General features: G+C 35.8%; 1 protein-coding gene across 1 annotated transcript; it reads left to right on the forward strand.

Annotated features, from left to right (window-relative positions):
• The first annotated feature begins 8 nt into the window (after positions 1–8).
• On the forward strand, positions 9–20,393 carry LOC135694547 (hsp70/Hsp90 co-chaperone CNS1 homolog). Its single transcript, XM_065213343.2, has 12 exons — positions 9–187; positions 3,603–3,717; positions 4,649–4,810; positions 6,223–6,300; positions 6,805–6,872; positions 9,330–9,386; positions 10,308–10,394; positions 13,702–13,904; positions 16,096–16,183; positions 18,211–18,293; positions 19,384–19,488; positions 19,787–20,393. Exons 1-11 carry the CDS (start codon positions 47–49, stop codon positions 19,478–19,480), a joined length of 1,179 nt encoding a protein of 392 aa, XP_065069415.2. The 5' UTR covers positions 9–46; the 3' UTR covers positions 19,481–19,488; positions 19,787–20,393.
• Positions 20,394–20,499: the final 106 nt, after the last annotated feature.

Here is a 20,499-nt window from a genome sequence, read left to right on the forward strand (position 1 = left end):
CGTTTGCATTATTATCATTCAGAGGCTGCTTGTTACCACGAGTAAAATGGCGACTGGAAAATCAGAAGAAAATAGTGAGCTAGTAGAGCAACTGCAACAGGAGTTTCAAGAACATTTAAAAGGGGTGTTCGAGAAAAATAAAGAATTTAAATACAGTGGTGGCCTGACTGCGGAGAATTTCGAAGAAGTAAGCCAGTGCTTTACATTTAATTGCTGTTTTTGATAGTTGAAATAATGTAGAGTAAAGCTTTAGCTTTCTATATAATGAAATTAATCTTTGCGGCTGAGCTTCGGGCTGATAAGCTGCCTATCTATAATATTTTTTGCTTGATTCAAAGTCACTTGCCCAAGCCACTAAAAGTTCCCGAACTGGAAACGATGTTGGGCCCGAGCTGTCTCTCTCGTGCAAATGGTACCCCTCATGCCAAATATATGTACCTGACGTGTCGAATTTTCAAACACGAAAAAAAAGAAACCACAAAACTAACAGATGATTATATTTATGTATTCGGCAACTCTACTTTATCCGTTTTCACTTAATATCGGGGTCATTACCAATCGTTTTCTGTCGATATTCAATAAAGTAAACTAACCACTATAGGCCCGGTGAACACAAAACAAAACTCCCATGGCTAAGTTTCGAGTCTTGTTCAGAATGGTAGGGGATTCCCTGTATATCAGCAATGATTGCTGGGGGGTATGGTAAATAATAAATCTAATTTTTCTCAAGAACGCCCAATTCTTCTTATTCCAAAGAGTGAAAATGCTCAATAAAACAACATTTATTACATAGAATACAAAACATTATCAAATATGTGTGCTGAAAATGATTTCTTGCTGAAAATAGATCAGAATCTAGCTTTTTTTGTTCTGCCACCAAGAGACGGTAGAGACAGTCTCTGGAAGGGTCGGCTCAGTGTACCCCACCAGTCAAATTTTGGAAAACTTGCCAAAAAGTGCGGCTTCTTAAGTTTAGTTAAGATTTAATATCAAATACATGTGCAATTAGATTAGTAACATAATTTCTTGTTGAAAATAAATCAGAATCAGGTTTTTTAATAGTATATTGCTTGCTAATCGTAATAGAATCTCACTTGCGGACCTAAAGCCTCCTGGTATTTTAATGACCTTTTGAGATTGGTTACTTTTTCGAGTTCTTGTCAACAAAGTGTATGACTGTATCATCTGCATATATTATTATTCTTGAGTGCCATATCGCATCGGTAATGTCATTAAAAATATGATGAACAACAAAAGGCCAAGTATTGACCCTTGTGGTACTCCAGAGAACAGATCTTGTTCACCAGAAACACAATTGTTGTAACTTACAACACCTTCCACCAAACAGGTAGTCAAACAGGTGATTCCATATTTGGGTATTTTATCAAGGAGTTTCAAATGACTTATTGTGTCAAATGCTTTGCTTAGATCAATGAATATGGTGCTAACTATTTTGATATCATCAACACATTCGCAAATGTCATCCAATAAGTAGGTTGCTGCAAGTTCTGTTGATACCTTTTGCCTGAACCCAAATTGGTAGTGTGAAAGCAGATAATTTTGCTCCAAGTATATAAGAACTTGAGCATGGATTGCCTTTTCCCGGGCCTTTTAAATGACTGGCGAAATTGAAATAGGCCTGCAGTTGTCCAAGATTGAATGTGGACCAGACTTGTGTAGGGGTGAGATCTTTGCTCTCTTCCAGTCCATTGGAAATATTCCTGTTGTAATAGATAGATTTATACAATGAGCAAGTGGAGCAGACAAAATTGCTGACGAATCCTTCAACAGGCAAGCTGGCAAATTATCCCATCCAGTTGTTTTATTGCACTTTATGGATCTTAATAGGTGCATATCTTCCGGTTGTGAAATTGGCTGAACAATGAACCTTTTTTGGCCTCATTTTTATTCCCCCTGGTTTGCCATTACTTTCAGATTCCTAACCACGGTTGCAAAGAATGTGCTAAAGGCATGTGAAATTGTCTTGGGGTTGCTTGTTTTCACACCGTTTAAATCCCAGGATCACATGCTTGGTTTCTCTCCTCCTTTGGTTTGTTAATTTACTTCAAGGTTTTCCAAAATTTCTTTTGGTCACTGGAGTTTTCCCTTAGCAACTTTTCATTATGCATTTTGGATAGCTTTGTTGACTTCCTTTTTTTACCATTTATAAAGCAAATCATGAACCTCACTGCTTGTTTTCTTTGACTTATGGAAAATCTTGTCTCTATCATTCATCAAAGCTTTGACGTCACTTGTCAATCAAGGCACTGGCTTGCCTTTATTTTTCTTCTTAATTACTGGTGCATGCTTATTAAAGAAGTCAGTGAAATGAGTTTGGTTTAACTACTTCATTTTTTCCTACAAGTAATTTCTTCTATACAAAGAGCAAAATGTTTTTGTATTGGGATCATCACATAGGGGGAATCCATGTAACCTAGGCTGGAGATATCTGGCTAGTACTTCATAATCTTTAAACAACTGGGAATCATGGAAATATTTTCTGTTGTCATGAATTTATCCTGCTTAAAGACTGGACAGCAAAATATTTTGCTAAATGTTTTGCCCAACAACAACTTATAGGGTTTTTTAAGAAACTAGAGGTTTACATACTTTCAAAGACGCTTGTTATATAGTGTAAATCAGAGCTTTGTTTATCCCTTTTAAGACTTTGTTAAAAATTACTTTTAATGATATTTCATTGATTTATAACATTTTCTTTGAATTCTAAACCATTTAAAGTACATTACACGTCTTCTTGATTTAGCTCGTCTGAGCAACCGAGGCGAGCGATTCAGAGCTCACCTGCAAAAATACAAACGGCTAGGCCTGAACTCAGCCTCTTGACTCAGGCCGTTAGCCTCTTTAGCACTACACTGCTGCTCTTAGCCTAGTTCTTTTCAAGCGAATACGCTAAAAGGAAGCTAACATGTCGTACTACATGCCAGCACTCTTTATTTTGCGAGGCCACTGCTGTACACGTCGAACTTGAACTTCTTACACAGAATATTTCTCAAGTAGTCAGGTTTCAAAATTTAAAGAGCCAATGATAGATAGGGTCAAAGGATAGGTTTTTTGGCTCAACAAATCCGAAAGGTCCTTTCAAGCCAAAGAAATAATCTTATACGCTATATGCTTAAACTTTCGAAAATATCGTTTGGAGTAATTGTAGCCAGAGTGGGGGGGGGGGCAATTTGTAGTCAAAATTTTCATTTGGGGGGCACAGCTCCTATGCCCCCTGCAGTTGTATTGCTGTCACACATAGCTTAAATACAAGATGATGAGGATCAAGGCCATGTTCAACAGGGTATATATGCAGTTAAAAAGCAGAAATTGATGTTAGATTGTCATTTATTTGCTTTTACAGTCTCCCATTGTTTTCATTTAAAAATACAGATTTTTAATTGGCAGAAAGAAAACTCAATAAAGCGATAAATTATTGATACCATCTTCTTAAAAAGCATTTTGGAAGAACCGTTTCTAAAACAGAAAGCTTGATGTATGTCGCTTCCTGCATAAAGCCCAGTACCCTGCATATCTTATTTAATAAAACAGAATTAGTTTGTCGCTTGATGAATGATTGAATGCGTAAAATCTTTTAACAGGAGATTAGGAAAGTGCCAGCATTTATAAATGAGGCTCCAACACAAGAAGAGATTGATGCATCACCAGCACTTGCAGCATTGCAAGCTTTGAAGTATGAAGAAACTGATCCTCATGGTATTTTTTTCTATTTGTTTTGTTTTGCCTTTAGTTAGTTTAAACTCAAAGATCAACCTAATTTTTGGAATTTGTGTGTGTAATGGTGGGTGTACTGAAAAGCTCAGTATATAAAACAAACAATTTCTGGAATTGCATCTATAATAAATAAAAACCCCTGAACACATGCCATGTGGCATGCATGTATTGTCCAGCCAATGCGCCCTTTCCCATACAAAGTTGGAGCATCTGTTTTTATTACAGAGATATCAACATTGAACTGTAGAGAGTGAGCATAATATCTCTGCCAGTCTCTAGACATGTTTTTATAGACATCCTATTTGATATGATGCTGAGTGATAGGATATTAATTTAAAGATGCCTTTTACTATAGCAAAGAATATATTGCTGTAGTGAGTGCCTAAAAAGAGGTTATGTATCTATAAAAATGCATTAAATTTTTCGCCTAATAGTATAAAAGCATCATTACCATAAGATTGTCATAAGATTACCATAAGATTACCATAAGATTATCATAAAATGTATCCAAAGGTGTGTCAGATTACTATTGAGTGATTTCACCACGTTTTTAATTTAACATATTCTACTAAATCTCCTCCGCGCAAAAGCCACCTTTTTAGCATCAAATTATGGAATCAGCACCCTCTCTAATAAGTCCCTTATATTTCTATCAGATTTAGGAAAGGATAAGATTGTAGCTTTATTTCAATGTTTTCGATTTAACGCACTCATTGTATGTGGTTTCGTATTTATGGTTTTTTTTCCAGTTTATTGATTTTGGTCCTGATTTTTAGTCACAAATATGTTTATTTAGAAATTCATTAGTCTTTGACCAACGAACCCAGTGACACATTGACCAACCAACCCAGTAAAATTCCAACCAGCCAACGTTTTTATTTTCATTGCTTGATCATGTTTATTTCAATCACAGAGTGTGCATTGGCACACAAAGAAGATGGCAACCACCATTTCAAGCATAAAAAATATGATAAAGCTGTTACAGCATATTCAGAAGGCTTGAAGCAAAAATTTGATGAAGTGGATCTCAGGGTTATTTTACTGACAAACCGTGCAGTAGCCAATTTTTATCTAGGTGAGTAGAGTTATGTTAACAGCAAATTCTTCTGCATGTATCGACTTTTTTACAATTGCTGCAAATAATTAAAGTTACTAGACCGTTTTTACAACTGGGCCAGTATGCCAGGATAAAATATTATCAATGTTTAACACATACTCTTGATTGCAGTTCTTTGTTGACTTATTTTTCCCTGCAGTCTTTCTTCTTCATACTTTTACTCAATTTGCTTCGTTAACTTTTCTCTTTGTATTCTAAAATTTATTTTTTTGTTGAGAGGCAATTCAATCATGCAAAATAGGTAAAAATTTCGACCATGCAAAATAGATCAAGATTTCGACCATAACAGAAAGCATTTTCAGAATTTTCCAGATACGACTAAAGAGTTTCCGTAGAAGTGTATATGATTACTATAAAGTTATTCACCCTTAGGTTTTAAGCTCGACCTGCTCAACGTCTACCGTAATAATTCGATTTAAACCCCCTCTCGAATAAGTCGCTTTTTAGCATCAAGTTTTAAATAACCCTCCCCCTCTTGAACAAATCCCCCTACTTTATTGTCATTTGTAGAAAAAAAAGAAGACTATAGCTTCATTGCAATGTTTTTGCATTAAAGCATTCCAGCTCAATTGTGACCCAGTTTTTAAATCACAAATTTGGACATTTTTTTAATCTATTCTGCGTGTCGAATAAACCCCCAAAAGAAGGTAAATTTCTTTGTATTATCCCTTTTCAAAAATGCCTTTTTATTGTCAAATTTTCGAAAAGCTTGATGCCACTTATAGGAATTGTCACTGTTTATCGTCGTGTGTGAAAACCTAAACGTTTGTGAATATATTTCCAATAGATAGAACAAATTTACAGTTGAAATGTGACATCAAAATAGAGTGGAATAGTTGTATCGTTTTCAGTTTCTATGGGTCCACCTCCAAGTCTTCTCTGCCATATTCCAGTAAGGCTAGCAAAGACTGTAACAAGCCTCTTTCTTCATTTCACGGTTTCATGATCCTAGCTTCTAAAAGGCTATTGCACGTGGGTCTTGACTTCGGTTATTCAATTTTGCCGGTCTGGTATTGCGTAGATTGTGTCTCATTCTCTCTGCTTACCTAGTTGCCTCCTTTCCAAATTTAAATAACCCCAAATAAAACCACCATGTTTGTTATAGTGAAAAGCAGGCAATTTGCTAAGCATTGTGTTTTGGCCAACTATCGCTAGTTGGCAAGACTTTGTAGTTTGGCCTATTTACCGAGAAAGGAAAAGCTTGAAGTTTAAAGTTTATTGTAGTAGATTCAGTAATTCTTATGTCGCCATGCACTATCGTTCGGGTAGAATCATTGGAAACATTATTTGTCGTTTCCTTCTTGTGTTCTAGTATAAACTAGAGTTGCAAATTTCTGCTATTACTTTTAATTTTTCAATTGCTCTCAAAGAGAACCATAGAAGCTCGCTGAATGATTCCCTAGAAGCCCTAAAACTGAACGACACACACATGAAAGCAATTTTAAGAGGTAAGTTTATAAAATGTATTGTAAAAATCCCGATTTTGCTGTTTTTTTCACTTTCTTGTTTTGTCAACTTCTGTTGACCAGAGCTCATTTTTCGAATCTTTAGTTAAATGAGTTCAAATAACATAGTTATAATCCTCCCTTTATCTTGATATTTTAGCTACATACTTCATTAAGAGTTTACATACTTAGGCCCTTGGCCACTGCGAGCCGCCATATTTGACTACCGTTTTCTTACTTTTGTTCCCTATGTGTATTTCATGCATTCGGAAGTAAATGCCACGTGATAGTAGTGACGAATTATGCCAGAATTTGGCATGATGCTGCAATGAAAATTGATTTTTTGGCATATTATGGGGTTTTGAAGGAAAAAATCTGTGTTGCAAATGGAAGTGTTATAGTTTGGTGATACAACATATTTTTACCTAATAGTATATCTTCATATATTGTTAAACCTTTTTATTTGTTTATATCTTTGTCATGTTAAGTTCCACTTTTTCTTTAAAGCTGCAATGAGTTGCTTTGAGCTGAAGCGATTTGACGACTGCATTCAATGGTGCGACAACGGACTCCAAGTATCCTTCCAGCTAATTTCTTCGTTATTTTATTTGTTAAGCTCCTGTTGAGTGACTAAGTGATGATGTCATAGTAAAAGTAACCAAATGTCCCTTCAGAATAGTTTCAAATTACATGGTCAGAACTCAAAGTTCTAAGGAATATGACCGTAGAGCCCCTTAGAGAAGAGATGTCAATAAGCCAATTTTCGCAAAATCAGCATAGTGATTTTGTGTAGGCAGTTCCTCTTTGTAGGTTCTCTAATGTAGGGTTAAAAAGCAATGTATGTAGATGAACTAGGCAAAAGAGCAGACGAGGATTTACTTCATAGAGGCATGGAATGTATTTTGTGGATAGTACGGTGAAACACTTTGAAGTGGGTTTGTTGTTAGAATCTTGTGTGCTTATTGGCCAATGTGGTGAGATCTCCCAGCCAATCAAGATTCGACTGTTATGTTACCACCTAATTAACAAAGAATGACATAATTCAGAATTTTGAATAACGAAGAATTGGTCATAAGTATTAAGTTAACAGCAACGGCTGGTACATACAGACAATTTATCTATATAAAACAATCGATCAAAAAGATAACTTTTTTTAATTTGTATGTCAATGTCCACTAGCAGTTGCTAGTTTCCAGGGAGCCCATTTCACCCATATGGATGTCATGTGGTTGCTATCTAGCCGGAGTGACCTAAGTACATTCCAAACAAAAGAAAAGAGGAGGAGACTAAGAAGAGAAGAGGTGAGTTCGAAGCAAAACTTTGTGATTTTGTTTGGGAGAAGACAGATAACAAGAACCCATAAAGGCAGAAGAGGATGAAGTGTCCTAAAGTTTACAGATTCTAGCAAGGAAAGATAAGGCGTGGGATGATGTTGGTGAATTTGGCTAGAAGACTTCAAAATGGTGAGCACGGAAGTAGGTTTTGGTGTTTCGGACGTGTTTCAGGGGTTCAGGGATCTGTGGGCTCCTGGTTGCAATAGCCATGGTAGCATCTGTAAAAGGTTGATTAGTCAGTGCCTCAAAAGCAATTAGAAATAGGTTGGAGAGAATTTGCAAGGTAGAATTTTTGATGTGATAAATGGATTATGACTGGATTTTGGCAAGAAGATTAAGGATTAAGGAGCGGCACCCCTAGCTCGAGGACAGTGCTCTGAAGAAAGACGAACATGATACATGAAATAGTCAAAGATGTAGGATAAGAGGAACTCACAGTCCTAGAGAGTAAGCCATGTTTTTGAGAAAAAAGTTTGGCAAAGGAAGAGATAATCATTAAAATTAAGTTTGGACAAACAGAAGGACCAAATTGCAAAAAGTAGGAGCATTTAAGTCTGTGTCATTCATAGGAACAGTCATATAGAAGCTAACGGTCATGTAGAATTACAGCATGTATGGTTTTAGTTTGACTAAACCCAACGAGATTGTCTTTAACACACCTCTCAATGATTACAAGGTTTATTTGCACTGGAGTGTTTATAACAGCATTGTGCTGTGAGTCCAAGGAGAGTGAAGAGATCAGATGAGTGCAATGGGTGATGGAAATGTAATGAATTATTTCGATATCATGAACGCCTACGAAATCTGGTCTTGTATCTCTAGCCAACAAAAGAATGAATTTTCGCAGAGATGAAGAAATCAGACCATTAATGAAGAGAAAAAAAGGAGAGATGACAGAACCTTGTGGAACACTAGCCTTATTTGACTGAGGAATAAAGAGGTAGTTATCAACTATAATGGTTATGAACCTACCATCTGATAATGGTGAAGTGTTGACCATACACGGGGAATGTAGGCAAAATAACCTTTGTGCCATGATCAAATGCCATGAAAAGTTGAGAAAAAACCACTCTGCACTATCCAAAGAAGACTTTGCTTGACGAAAATGGTGAAGGAAGGAAAATGGATGTGTGTCGTTATGAGGATCTCGAATGTTTTCGAGATAAATAGCGACTGGACAGTAATTTGAAGGGTCAGACTCGTCATCTTTTCAGGAATGGGATAAATGTTGGCCGGTTTCCAAAAAGATGGAAGTATGCCAAGGAAGTAGGAGATCTGGAATAGTTTTTTTGGGAATGAGGCAAGTTCTGGGGCACCAGTCTTGAGAATGATTGTTCTATATCATAAGGGCCATTTTATTTAGAGGTTTCTGGCAGAATGCGATCTTTACAAGCTTACAAACTTGTTGTGTACTCGTAAATTTTCTGCATACTATTAACAGCTGTAGGGAAAACTATTTCCAAGAAGCAATCACTCTGTTTTTGGAAACATCATTTTCGAGAGAAAATAACTTTGCCTGAATAGGGGAAAATATTTGGTTGCTTTTAAGTGAACATTCTTCGTACACTGGAATGTAGATATCATTCTTCGTAGTTTGTATTTCAGAATTTGTTATGTAAAATGTTTTGCGATTAGTTTTTATATGTCTAAGCGTTACCACGACCTAATATCTAGAAAGCAGACCTGAACTCTACCCAGATTGATGCCAATGAAAAGAGACTAGTAAATCTGCGACAAAAATCTATTGGTGCACAGGTGCGCACTCATCTTATTTTTGCTAGCATTCTCTAAAAATGTGCATTGACTTCTATTTTATCAATCAGCTTCACTTGTTGCCAATGTTGTAAAATCTTCGCCGTTGATGAGCTTAGTTTGTGAAAACTTTTCATTCCGTTTTTGAGAACGGATAAAATTTCTTTGACAACACATTTTTTTCTAAAAAGCATGCTTGTCTATTGCAACTTCCAAATTGCACATAATTAGTTTTTCATCAGAATGCAGTACTTAAATAGTGTCTCAATCTACATTTTAAATAACATTACATATATTTTCCTTGCGGCGCTGCACCCTTGCGGGAACATGAAATATTTTTGAAATAAAACGTCGTGAAACTGAAACGAGAAGATCACATGTGTCATTTTCTAGTGGGACTTTTGTTATCACATTAAAATTCCGCACTAATTTTACTTTAGAAGTTGTATCACCTCAATAAAGATATGTAGTCCCATAGCCCCAACGACTGTCTTGTAACGAAAAAAGACTGCAATCATATGATAAAGTTGCTATGAATACGACATCGAGCACTTCATGACAGAGCAGTAAACAGTAATTTTCCTAACTGCAATCCTGTATGCTTGTGGCCTAGTTGAATGCGCGGCCACAGGATTGTGCAAAAAGTAAAATATTGACTTAAAGTGTTTTTCTGTTAAAAAATGGCCCAGCTTGTATGATGTTGAAGTTATAAGAAGTGATAAAATTGAGAGAACGACAACACGCAAATGCTCTTGCTCTAAACCAACCAATCATCAACTGAATTGCTTCCTGTTTCCTTACGTAATTTGACATTCTCCCTCCGGAAAAAATTAAATTTCACGAATCGTTACGTTTGCAACTTTCGTATAGAGTTTGCTATGGCATTATTTCTGAAAAGTAACCCATTTTTGAAACTTTTTCTAGAAATCACAAGATCGTGATAAACGAAAACGAGAAGCAAGTGAAAAGAAGATTCGTCAAAAGACTATGAGGCTAGCTTCTGCTTTGGAGGTAAGTGGGAGCCAATTTGGAGTTTCACCGTTGCACGACAATGCAGAAAATCTCATCTTCCTTTTTACCTTAACCATTATTAAAACACATGTGACGAGCTCTTAGTCACCAAGTTACCATTCCTGCCACCGAAAAGAAGAATAGTCATAGATATAGATTTTTTCGTTATTGATAAATGAGCAATGAGATAATTATCATATATGGGTAAAGAACACAAGCGCATTATTGTTTGAAATATTTAACCAATCAAACACGTAATTCTTCCTCACCAGCTGGAGTTATGTTTTCATTAAAGTTCCAAAATATGGAAATTTTTTAAGCGTTTTGGCGGTAGCAAGTTTGTTTTATGTCCCCAAACCTCATTCTTCTCATTCTTTTACGATAAAACGTTTGTTTTATGTTACGTGCGCACTGCAGAGAACCCAAGTTGTGAAGAGGGAGTGTCTCCTCTGCAGTCACAGTTCCTCTGACCAATGTGGATTCTCCATTGCAGTTCAGATATTTTGCTGCACAGATTTAGCACAAAAACAGATGTTTGAAAAGTCATGGAGTTGATATTCTATAACGCTTGTCTTACTTGTAGTTTTGCTTTTGTTCAGTTATTGGTTTTCTGGCTATTCCAAGTCACTCCAAAACAGTCAAAATAATTATACCAAAAATAATCACATCAATATAATTATACCAAAAGAGTATTTTACAGTCCTTGTAGCTTGTATTTCTCAAAGACACGGATTTTGAATCTTCTAACAGGGCTGCAAATGTCGACTATGGAAGAATTGGTTATTTTTAAGAATTGGTTTTCTTATGTAAGGGATGTCTAGGCAGTGTTTTTCTTGAAGATGCATTCATGTGTCGTCTGCCAGGCGTTGTTACTTGTCGTATTAAGAGAGAGCTAGTGTATCTTCTATCCGGAAAAGCAGGCTATTTTTTGCTGGTTTGGATGATTGTCGTATTGAAGAATTTGTCGTGTATCTTCTTGAAAACTTATTGGTGTGCGGTTGGCAGGCTTTGTCTATTATCTTTTTGAAAGAGGACCGAGGTATCTTCAAACAGGAACAGTAGGTTTTATTTTTAAGGTGTTGATGCGTTCCTCTTGAGAAATTTGTCCTGCATTTTGTTGTGTATGAATTTGTATGCCATTATTTCATGATTACATTATTTCAAATGGGAATGAGCTAATCACGTGATTTCGAATGGTTACATAATTTAGAATTGAAATAGATCGATCAAATTTGAGCACATATACACGTGACTTGGAGCACTGCCACACAACAGCATGACTCAAGTTTTTTTCACCTGGAAGGACTCAATTTTCCAGTTGACCCAGCCACAAAGAAGATGATTGACATATTTAAGGAGATGATTGAAATTCTCTTTAAAGTCACATGCAAATTCAAAGACATTTCCCTAGATATCTCCTTACTTATTGGCAATAAAATATCCTCTCTAACAGGCTCCTTTCCCATGTACAGATCACATTCGAAAATGACTTTACGTGAAATTTAAAGGAGAGCCATCAATTTCCTCATTGATTAATACTTTGCTTCTAAGGCTTGCCGTTTCTGTAAGTTCAGAGAATCTGCACTTTCTATCAAAACAATATCCATTTATACATTTTTACGAACTCAAACCTTAGAAGCTTTTTAGTCTTTTCATCTTCTCGTGTCAGCATCTGTATTTTCTTCCACATAACTTCCTGTATCCTCTTCTTGCATTGGCACATTCAACATTGACCGCTCTAAGAGATACTTTTAAACCTATAACTTTTCAAGCTGAAATTTTGGCAACCTTTCCATCGTATTTTGAAACTTCAGCCGTAGCTTCTCCGTCCTCAAACGTCTCTCGTTTAAATATCTTTACTTTTTATTTGTTATTCTTCATACCATAACATGCGCACTGATGCAAACATTCGTTCAACATTCAAACAAACAAACATTAGAACCAATCAATGTTTGTTAACATGCCTTCCATGCTGCCTTGAATTTTGTCCTTTTTTTCAGCAAACAATCCGTTAAAAGGTCGTCTGAACATTAATATTTCTGTTTACTGTCCATGGTACTCTGTTTTGAGCAGGCAAACAAAATACATTTTCCGTTATCTCCGGATAGACCAAAGAATCTATTAGTATTGAGTAAAGTTTTAATAACCTTCTCAGGGCTTTATCTCGAAGAAGGCTCTTTTTTTCCTAGCTTAGGCTTTTTCTTAGAACTGCATTTTTACAGACCTTTATTTTCTAAGGGCTTTCCTCTTCTCAGAACTACTTTTTCTCTGATCTTTTTCTTCTCAGGGCTTCATTTCTCGGAGCCTTTATTTCTCACAGCTTATTCTTCTCAAGAGTTTCTTCTTTTCAGAGTTTTTATATTTATTCTCAAGAGTTTCTTCATTTTCTTTTTCGAACAGCCCATTTGTCTCAAAAGCATTTTCTTCTCTAAGCCTATTTATTCATTCTCAGGAGTCTCATCCTCCCTTAGCTTGTTCCTCTCACAGCTTGTTTATCTCAAACACATCTTCTTCTCTAAATTTATTTATTCATTGTCAAATTTTTCTTCTTCTCTGAGCTTTTTCTTCTCACAGCCTCTTCATCTCAAAAGCTGCTTCTTCTCTGACCTTCTTCCTCTCTAGAGCTTCCTTTGTCTCAGGGCTTCTTCTTCTTCTATTAACCTGTCTTTTTTCACGGTCTCTTTTTGGTGGCTTTTCTCTCTTGCCACAACATGAAGGTAAACAAAATTACCATCTTTGTCACAACTTATACTCTGTTAGCAAAAACCATTGCATATTGCTCGAAAGTAGTCTGCAGTAAGCGAAATGATTGTATATTACTAAAATGTTGTAGAAGCCTGCTTTGTCTGACAATTTATAAGGTTTTTATTTCAAAGGACATGGTGCCTTGAACCAACTATTAGCAAGATATACCCTTATTGTCAGGCATTGTCAACCAAATTCATCTTCAATATACACCTTTTACAGACGAGTCAAATGTTAAAACCTTTAACCTTACAAATCCTATATGCATCTTTAAAATACATGCCAATAAAAGTCTAGATTCTTTCTTGCAGGATTTTATTTTAATGATTATTCTTGAAGGGGTGGTAATGTATTATTTTAAGGGAACCCCGTTCTAGCCGTGTAAAGTAGCGAAACAATGTTTTCTCCAGTGCAGTCTTTCGATAAAGTATCTTAGTATTTAGCTAAGGGAAATAGAACCACTCAGTTGGAAAGTAGAACCAATCTTCTTAGTTTTTAAGAACTGTCGCCTAAGGATTGCAAGAATTGTCTTCTTTACAAATTTTTGCTGAATCTGTTTTAGGAGAGACATATAAATATAGAAGGCAGCGAGAAAGAAAAATCTTCTAGCGATCTTCTTGAAAGAATAAAGTCTTCATCGGAACATCAGCCTCAAGATGGCAAACTTTACATGGACGAGTCGAATCAACTTCATTGGCCTGTTTACTTCCTGTATCCCGAGTTCAACCAATCAGATTTCATTGAAGATTTCTGCGAGAATCACAGGTAAATATTTGTTTCTCTAAATGATTAGCAACTCCCTGGATGAAAAATAATGTTTAGTTCTTTGTTTTCCTTAACTTTAACTTTTTTTCTAAAAACACGTGCAACTATGAAGTCCAATATTCGCAACATTTTCCCAGATATTTCCTTGCCTATTGGCATTCAAATTCTCATGTGTGGTTTAAAGAGTGCCATTTGCTTGATCTTTGAACATGCATAATCCCTAGACGACCAGCTCGTGGTGTTTAATTTTTAATTCTCAAGAAAGTGCGACGGAAAGAAAATGATCACCTTACCCCATCATGTTGTAGGCCCGAGTTTTCTAGCTTGCGCATCAGGCTCCTTTCCCATGTAAAGATTCTATACGAGAATGGCTTTACTTGACATGAAATCTAAGAAAAGGCTTTCAATTTTTGATTCGATAAACTGGTATAATGGCTACAAAATTAAATATTTTCAATTCTATTTGACCTACATGATCATTTTCTCCAATAAAACCAACTGTTGCCAGACACATGCGTAAAGTTTTCTGACAATTCACGAACGTAGGCTGAAAGTTTGATTTCTTTTCGTAAACTGCATTGTCTTAAAACAATGGCTGGAAAGCGCAGCTTTAATATAATCTTCAGCATAGGGACCACGACAGAAAGCATGAGTTTCATTTCAAAAAAGACAGTCTATTGTGGTTATTGACATTGCAAAGACGTGAAGATTTGACTGAACCATGTTTGCTACGAGTAGATTTGACTATACCATGTTGATTATTTGATGACTAAGACATATACAATTTCGACTATACCATCTTTTTATGGTAACTGATGAGAACGTTTGGAGACGAGCCGATCTCATGATAGCTCCGATATCAATACAGTATTTTATATTTTTTGGATAATTCTAATCCCCCATTCATCTAAAGTCAATATTTCACACGTATCAAAGTCTTTCTTGATAGTCAGCTATCATCGCTTTTGTAACGGTTTGGATTTTATATTCATTCAATTTAGTAATGTACCCGTTGCGTGTTTAGATCACATGTTCTGTTAAGTCCTGTTGTGTTAGTGAACGCCTTTTTATGGCAACATGTTTGTCTTTCAACATGTAGTGTGACGCTCGTATTGTCCTGTTAATTAGCTTTGGTTTATGTTATTAGGTTATTAGTATGTGTTGATCACGTTATGAGTTAGTCTTTCCGTTGAAGCATTAGAGATACCAAAGAAGTAGTATATTTTGTGCGTTACTTATTCGTGGCCTAGGCCCTTTGGCCTAACCCATCGCTCCATCAACGAGCTGGTTATTAACGGGCTATTCACCGTCACAACAAGAACCCTGATCGTTACACTTTCTAAACCACCCAATACCTCTTCAGTTTTCAGAATCGAAATTATCCAAAATACTTAAGATGATATTTTCAACCATTTATCTTGGTTTTTCAAAGTCTGGTTCAATTTTGGCCATTTAATCTGACCAAAGCATATTTAAATGGTTTTAGTTGGTTTTAATTCTTGTTTATTGGAAATGCAGAGAATTTTCGAATCATTCAAGAATCCACGCGCGATTTCTTAAACTGAGGGTCACTAATCGGTTGCAGTTGGTTCAGACGAATGAATTATATATGTGTATCTATAATATAATAGATTTTTATTGCTAACATGTTGATTTAATATGAATATTCCCTATAGTTATTGTTTTTTAAATGTTTTATCTTCATCTTTCAAAACTCTGTAATTTGTAATTTTGGAGCGTTTGAATTTATCAGATCGCAATATCTTCCAAATATTTTCTTAACCTGGGTAGCGATTACAGTTTCCCTTATATATTTTATTTGAAGGATCGGTTTTGTTTTTAAAAGTCAAAGAATCATTATATTTATAAGTTAGAAATTTTCTGCTCATTTGTGAGTCAGAAGCCTTGGATGGGTTTGCACATAAAAAGCTCTAATGGACATTTATTTTTTGAATTTCCTCGTACTTCGTCATTATCGCCTGCATGAAAGTTCTCATTTTTATATAAACAAAGGCTTGCCCTCGCAGCCAATTTCCCCTTGAATAGGCTATGAAATACAATTTTAGCTAAAAGTTACTATGTTAGCCTAAGTTGACTGTATCACATGTCCATATTACTGTACCTCGTCATTTTTTCAGTTTTTGTGACTTAAATTCATGATATCACTTAATCTCATCTCATTATCCTTCAGGTTTATAGATCATCTTGATTTGATGTTTGATGCTGCCTGCCCACCTGATTGGGATCAAGATAAAAAATATAGAGTCGAAAACTTGCAGGTAAGGTTTTATTGAGCCGTTTCACTAATCACTAATCACTAATCACTAATCACTAATCACTTTTCAGCCGAATGATTGACTGATTTGTTTTTTAAATAGATATGAATTGATCGCAGTGATTAGCTGACTGATTCTGAAACACCGAGTCGTGCCAAGCTATTTCCTCCTATGTTTACCTCCCAATCAAAGCACCCTCTTATCTGCCTTGATCTTCTCTCGAATGCAAGATTATTGCACAGGAAGTCAACCTCGATACAAAGCTTTCAACGTATGTTGATTTTAGCAATAGGAGTATCTTACCTGTTTCATAATATCACATTGCAAACTAGTTCCTCTCTGCATCGAAAAGATTTCTAGTAACTAGGTCTCACTTCAAATGATAAACTGATTAGGCAAGATGTGATTTTATGAAGCTTGACAATGGAAAGATCTGAACAGATAGACAGTGACATTAGGAGATCAAGCCAGACCTTAGAAGAAAAGTCCCCATTGCTCCTCCGGAAAACTCATTTAAGCACTGAAAACCTTCATTAGAATTAACTGGGTGTGGTTTGGGTGTGCTGCTTTCTTCTGTTTCCATTGGCCCTTGACACTGTTATTGTCCACGTGATAACCACGTGTTTTTGGCTCTGGGGTCTGCCTTTATCCGTATAAACGCCGACATTGGACAGCTGATTGCCAATTTTTTGTTATGTGACCTTCCAGAAGCTTATTCATGACATAGTTATTGTGTTTCGATAGGCTGGTGATAATGCTGCTACAGTTTTCTCTGATTTCTATTCTATTTCCGCATAAATTGGTTTCTAAGAAAATTTATCTTCATGTAGTACGCTTTTAGTTATGACCTTATAAGAGTTATGGCCCAACTGTTCTAGGACGTCGTCATGACTCACAAAGCTATTGAATGTGTGGATAATAAGGTCCCGAAGTGATGATGTCACAAAAATCTATTTTTAGAATTATTGAATTTTGAATATATATTTCAAAAGAGCATTGCAAAATACCTCTAAATGTGCAAGATCAGTTGAAATGTGTTACAAATTGGCTGATATATGGTCATTAAGCATGGGCTCTTCCCCTATCGAAACTATGTAATATCTAACCAAATTTTCATCATGTCTACCTGATTTTGGAGACTGAGCGCATTTCATGCCGTTTTTTCAGATTGTGTTGTCGAAATTGAGAAATTCGAAAATTAGCTTTGTGATGACGTCACACTACGGTACTCTTTCGTTAAACACCACTGTGTCAGACGAAAAGCTTAAGTAGGACTCAAAATATTTTGCTTGTTGGAAAGCGATTTTTTAAGTTCTGTACCACCAAAAGATTGTTTGATATAAAGTTCTTAAATTCTTTGAAAACCTGACCCATCGGCCTTTTGCCTTTGTAAAGTTATGCATTTTCTGCGCTGGTTAATCGATTACCAAATTCTATTACTGATTACCGATCACGGTGTTTAGATTTTGACATTCTCGTAAGAGCGACTTGATTATCGACTTCAGTGTATATCTGTTTTCGCCCTTCAAGCCATGAAGAGTTTCATTTTAATGTCAGGTCACCCCTCCTACAATGTCAGATGAATACTAAACCACTTCGCTTACTTTATTGTGGCTGCTGGCCTGTCATGACTTTTGATAAACTGTCGTCTTCGTATGAATAAAGCTTTCGCATTTGTTTTACAATACGTTGAGAGCTAGAAACTTTGCATTTGGTATTATGTTGCATACCATATGTTTACATTAGCATCTAGAAGAACTCCATTCTGAAGGTGGAAACACCTGTTACATGATGCTAAAAGAAATGGCTTTTTCTTGTATCGAAATCCTTGCGTTTTGCCGAGTTTCATTATCCTTTACAAAGTTTTTGCTTTCGTTATTAGATTAACGGCCTATTTTGCTGATAGTGTCTTCTGTGTATCTTCAATTTCATTGTGATAGAAATGTAGCGCTTCGTGCTTATCAAGAGTTTCTCTGTGGCGGAAATTAACTTTGCTTCTTTACAAGTCTGTATTATATCTCGCCTTTTAGCTCTTTTATGAAGACAGACAACGAAATAAATGTGTTGAAGTATCTTTGTACAAAACATTGAAAGGAGTTCTAAGTGACAAAAGGTACGTGATACAGATGCAGATAAAACCTTTGTACCTGTCGCTTAAATGAATTTGTTGAAATAAACTAGTCAAATTGTTTTAGTTTGAATTTTCTCCATGAAATGATCATAATCAGATAATTTCTCGCTCGTCCGACGCAAAGTTTTAAATGTTACATGCTTAATAGACAAGTAATTCCTCTGATTTTGTCATCTTTTCTCTCATCCAAATCGTTTTAAGTACATCTTTTTGTTATTCTTAGAACTCTTTCTATATTTCATCGTTTACAGTTTTCTCGTGTTACCACATCCCGTGATTCTTAGATTGGAATTACAAAGGGCTGGCGACTCTCTTCATTCTTATTGTAAGTTTGTTCATGTCAGAAGCTCGAGCCAAGAAAATTTTTTATCAGAGAAAAATCTTAAGAACAACTTCATCTTCAATTTATAGAAACGGTGCTTCCCCAAAATACTAGGAAAACACACAACAAATTTCTGAACTGTTCTGACGATAACCCTTTTTAATTAAAAGGAGGAAAGACCCTGAAATCTCCCTTAAGATATTTATGTCTTGTAAATGCTTCGTCGAAGCCTAGAATTTTTCTGAATCTGATTTGAGTAAACTCTGTTATTTGAACTATAAGTGCTGTTATTCGTAACCAAGCTTTTCTCCATCAAGTAGGTTATTGGCTTGTCAACATACGCCTTTAGGTTTTAAGACTTTGAAGATATAGGAATTGCCTTTAATTATGTAGGCTTTCAGACAATTAAGATATCATTGTTTCATCATTTAATAACAGATCAAGAATAATTTTTTGGGCAACATAATCAACCTTTTTCAAAATGTGAATGAGATCTTTCAAGTTAAGAACATACTGAGGCCGAGCTTCTGTAAAATGAAATTTAGAAAAATGTTTCATCTCATGAAAGAAAACCTTATGCCATTTAGGGGTGCTTTTTCGGTGAATTTTCAAGCTTATCGTCAAATTAAAGATGTCTCGCTCGCTTTACTGACAAACGAGGCCTCAAACTCCCCCTAGAGCGGAAAGCTGTGAGTAAAAAGTTTAATACCCACCATTTCTCAGTCATTCTTTTTTCAATCATTTTTTCAGATATGTTGTAAGATGTGGAGCACCGGGTTTTCTTGTACTTTCCAAAGCGTCGGACTTTTATGAAAACTTTAAAAAGACTATGGAGATAGAGAGCTGAAAATGAAGGTAAATTAAAGCTGATTCTTTGATGTATAAATGTTGGTGTCTCGAAACGACCTGAATAGCTGAAGAATTGTATTTTGAAATTTAGAATTTGTATGAATTTGTTCGGAAAGGCAAATGAAATGATTCCACCATGACTTTTCATGAAGTTATTTTTATCTCTTATTAAAATGATAGATATTTCAAAGGTTTAATTTATTATCTATGCAAATGAAACACCGATCGTATTCAGCTTCCTTTGTATCCTTAATGTTGCCAGTCTAATGATATGTGGAGATAGTGGAACCTGTTCCTTCTTCAGACACATTCCATGCTTTGGGAATCTTATTTCGGGGGTGCTGCGCATAACTTGGTGGGAGCTGCGGAGTTTCAAACAAAGCTACGTACAGTGGAATGGGGACTGCGAATAAGAGTTTTGTACGCCAGGCAGGAGATTTGTCCGAGAGAGGCTGTTGCTTCTCATCCTTTCCAGGTGGTTACTTAAATTCTTCCGAGCTTTCGGCACGTGCAAAGGACAATATTTGAGCGCGACTCAACGTGACCTACAAAAGAAAATGAACTCAAAAAACACAGTAACGGAAAAACCATGCCCAAAAATCAGTTCGTATTTGAATAAGACTGAACAAATGCTCAAACATCTTAATTATAAAGAAGGATTCCAACAGAAAACATTGGCGGTGATAGACAATGCGTTGGCTTTGTGATCTCTTTTCTCTTTTGCTTTCGTAACAAGATTAGAAAATGCAAAAGAAAGGGCTCTAATTGGACGTCGAAGTATGAATTCTGTGTTTGATTAAAATTGGTTACGTCCTTTAACAACATTACACAAAAATGTCGTATGTTGACAAATAATGCACCGTGTTGTTTAAAAGTAAATTTATCTCGATATAGAATTAAAGCTTGCCTGACCCCGCCGTTTGCCTTTCCAAATTGTCTTTGGAAAATGGTTGTCAGCAAAGTCGCAAGCATGTTTTCGGCCATTTTATTTCAGTGAACATTTTTATGTATCTTTAC

This window comes from Rhopilema esculentum, chromosome 8 (assembly GCF_057945365.1).
Source record: "Rhopilema esculentum isolate cy_ngs chromosome 8, ASM5794536v1, whole genome shotgun sequence".
Classification (NCBI taxonomy): Eukaryota; Metazoa; Cnidaria; class Scyphozoa; order Rhizostomeae; family Rhizostomatidae; genus Rhopilema; species Rhopilema esculentum.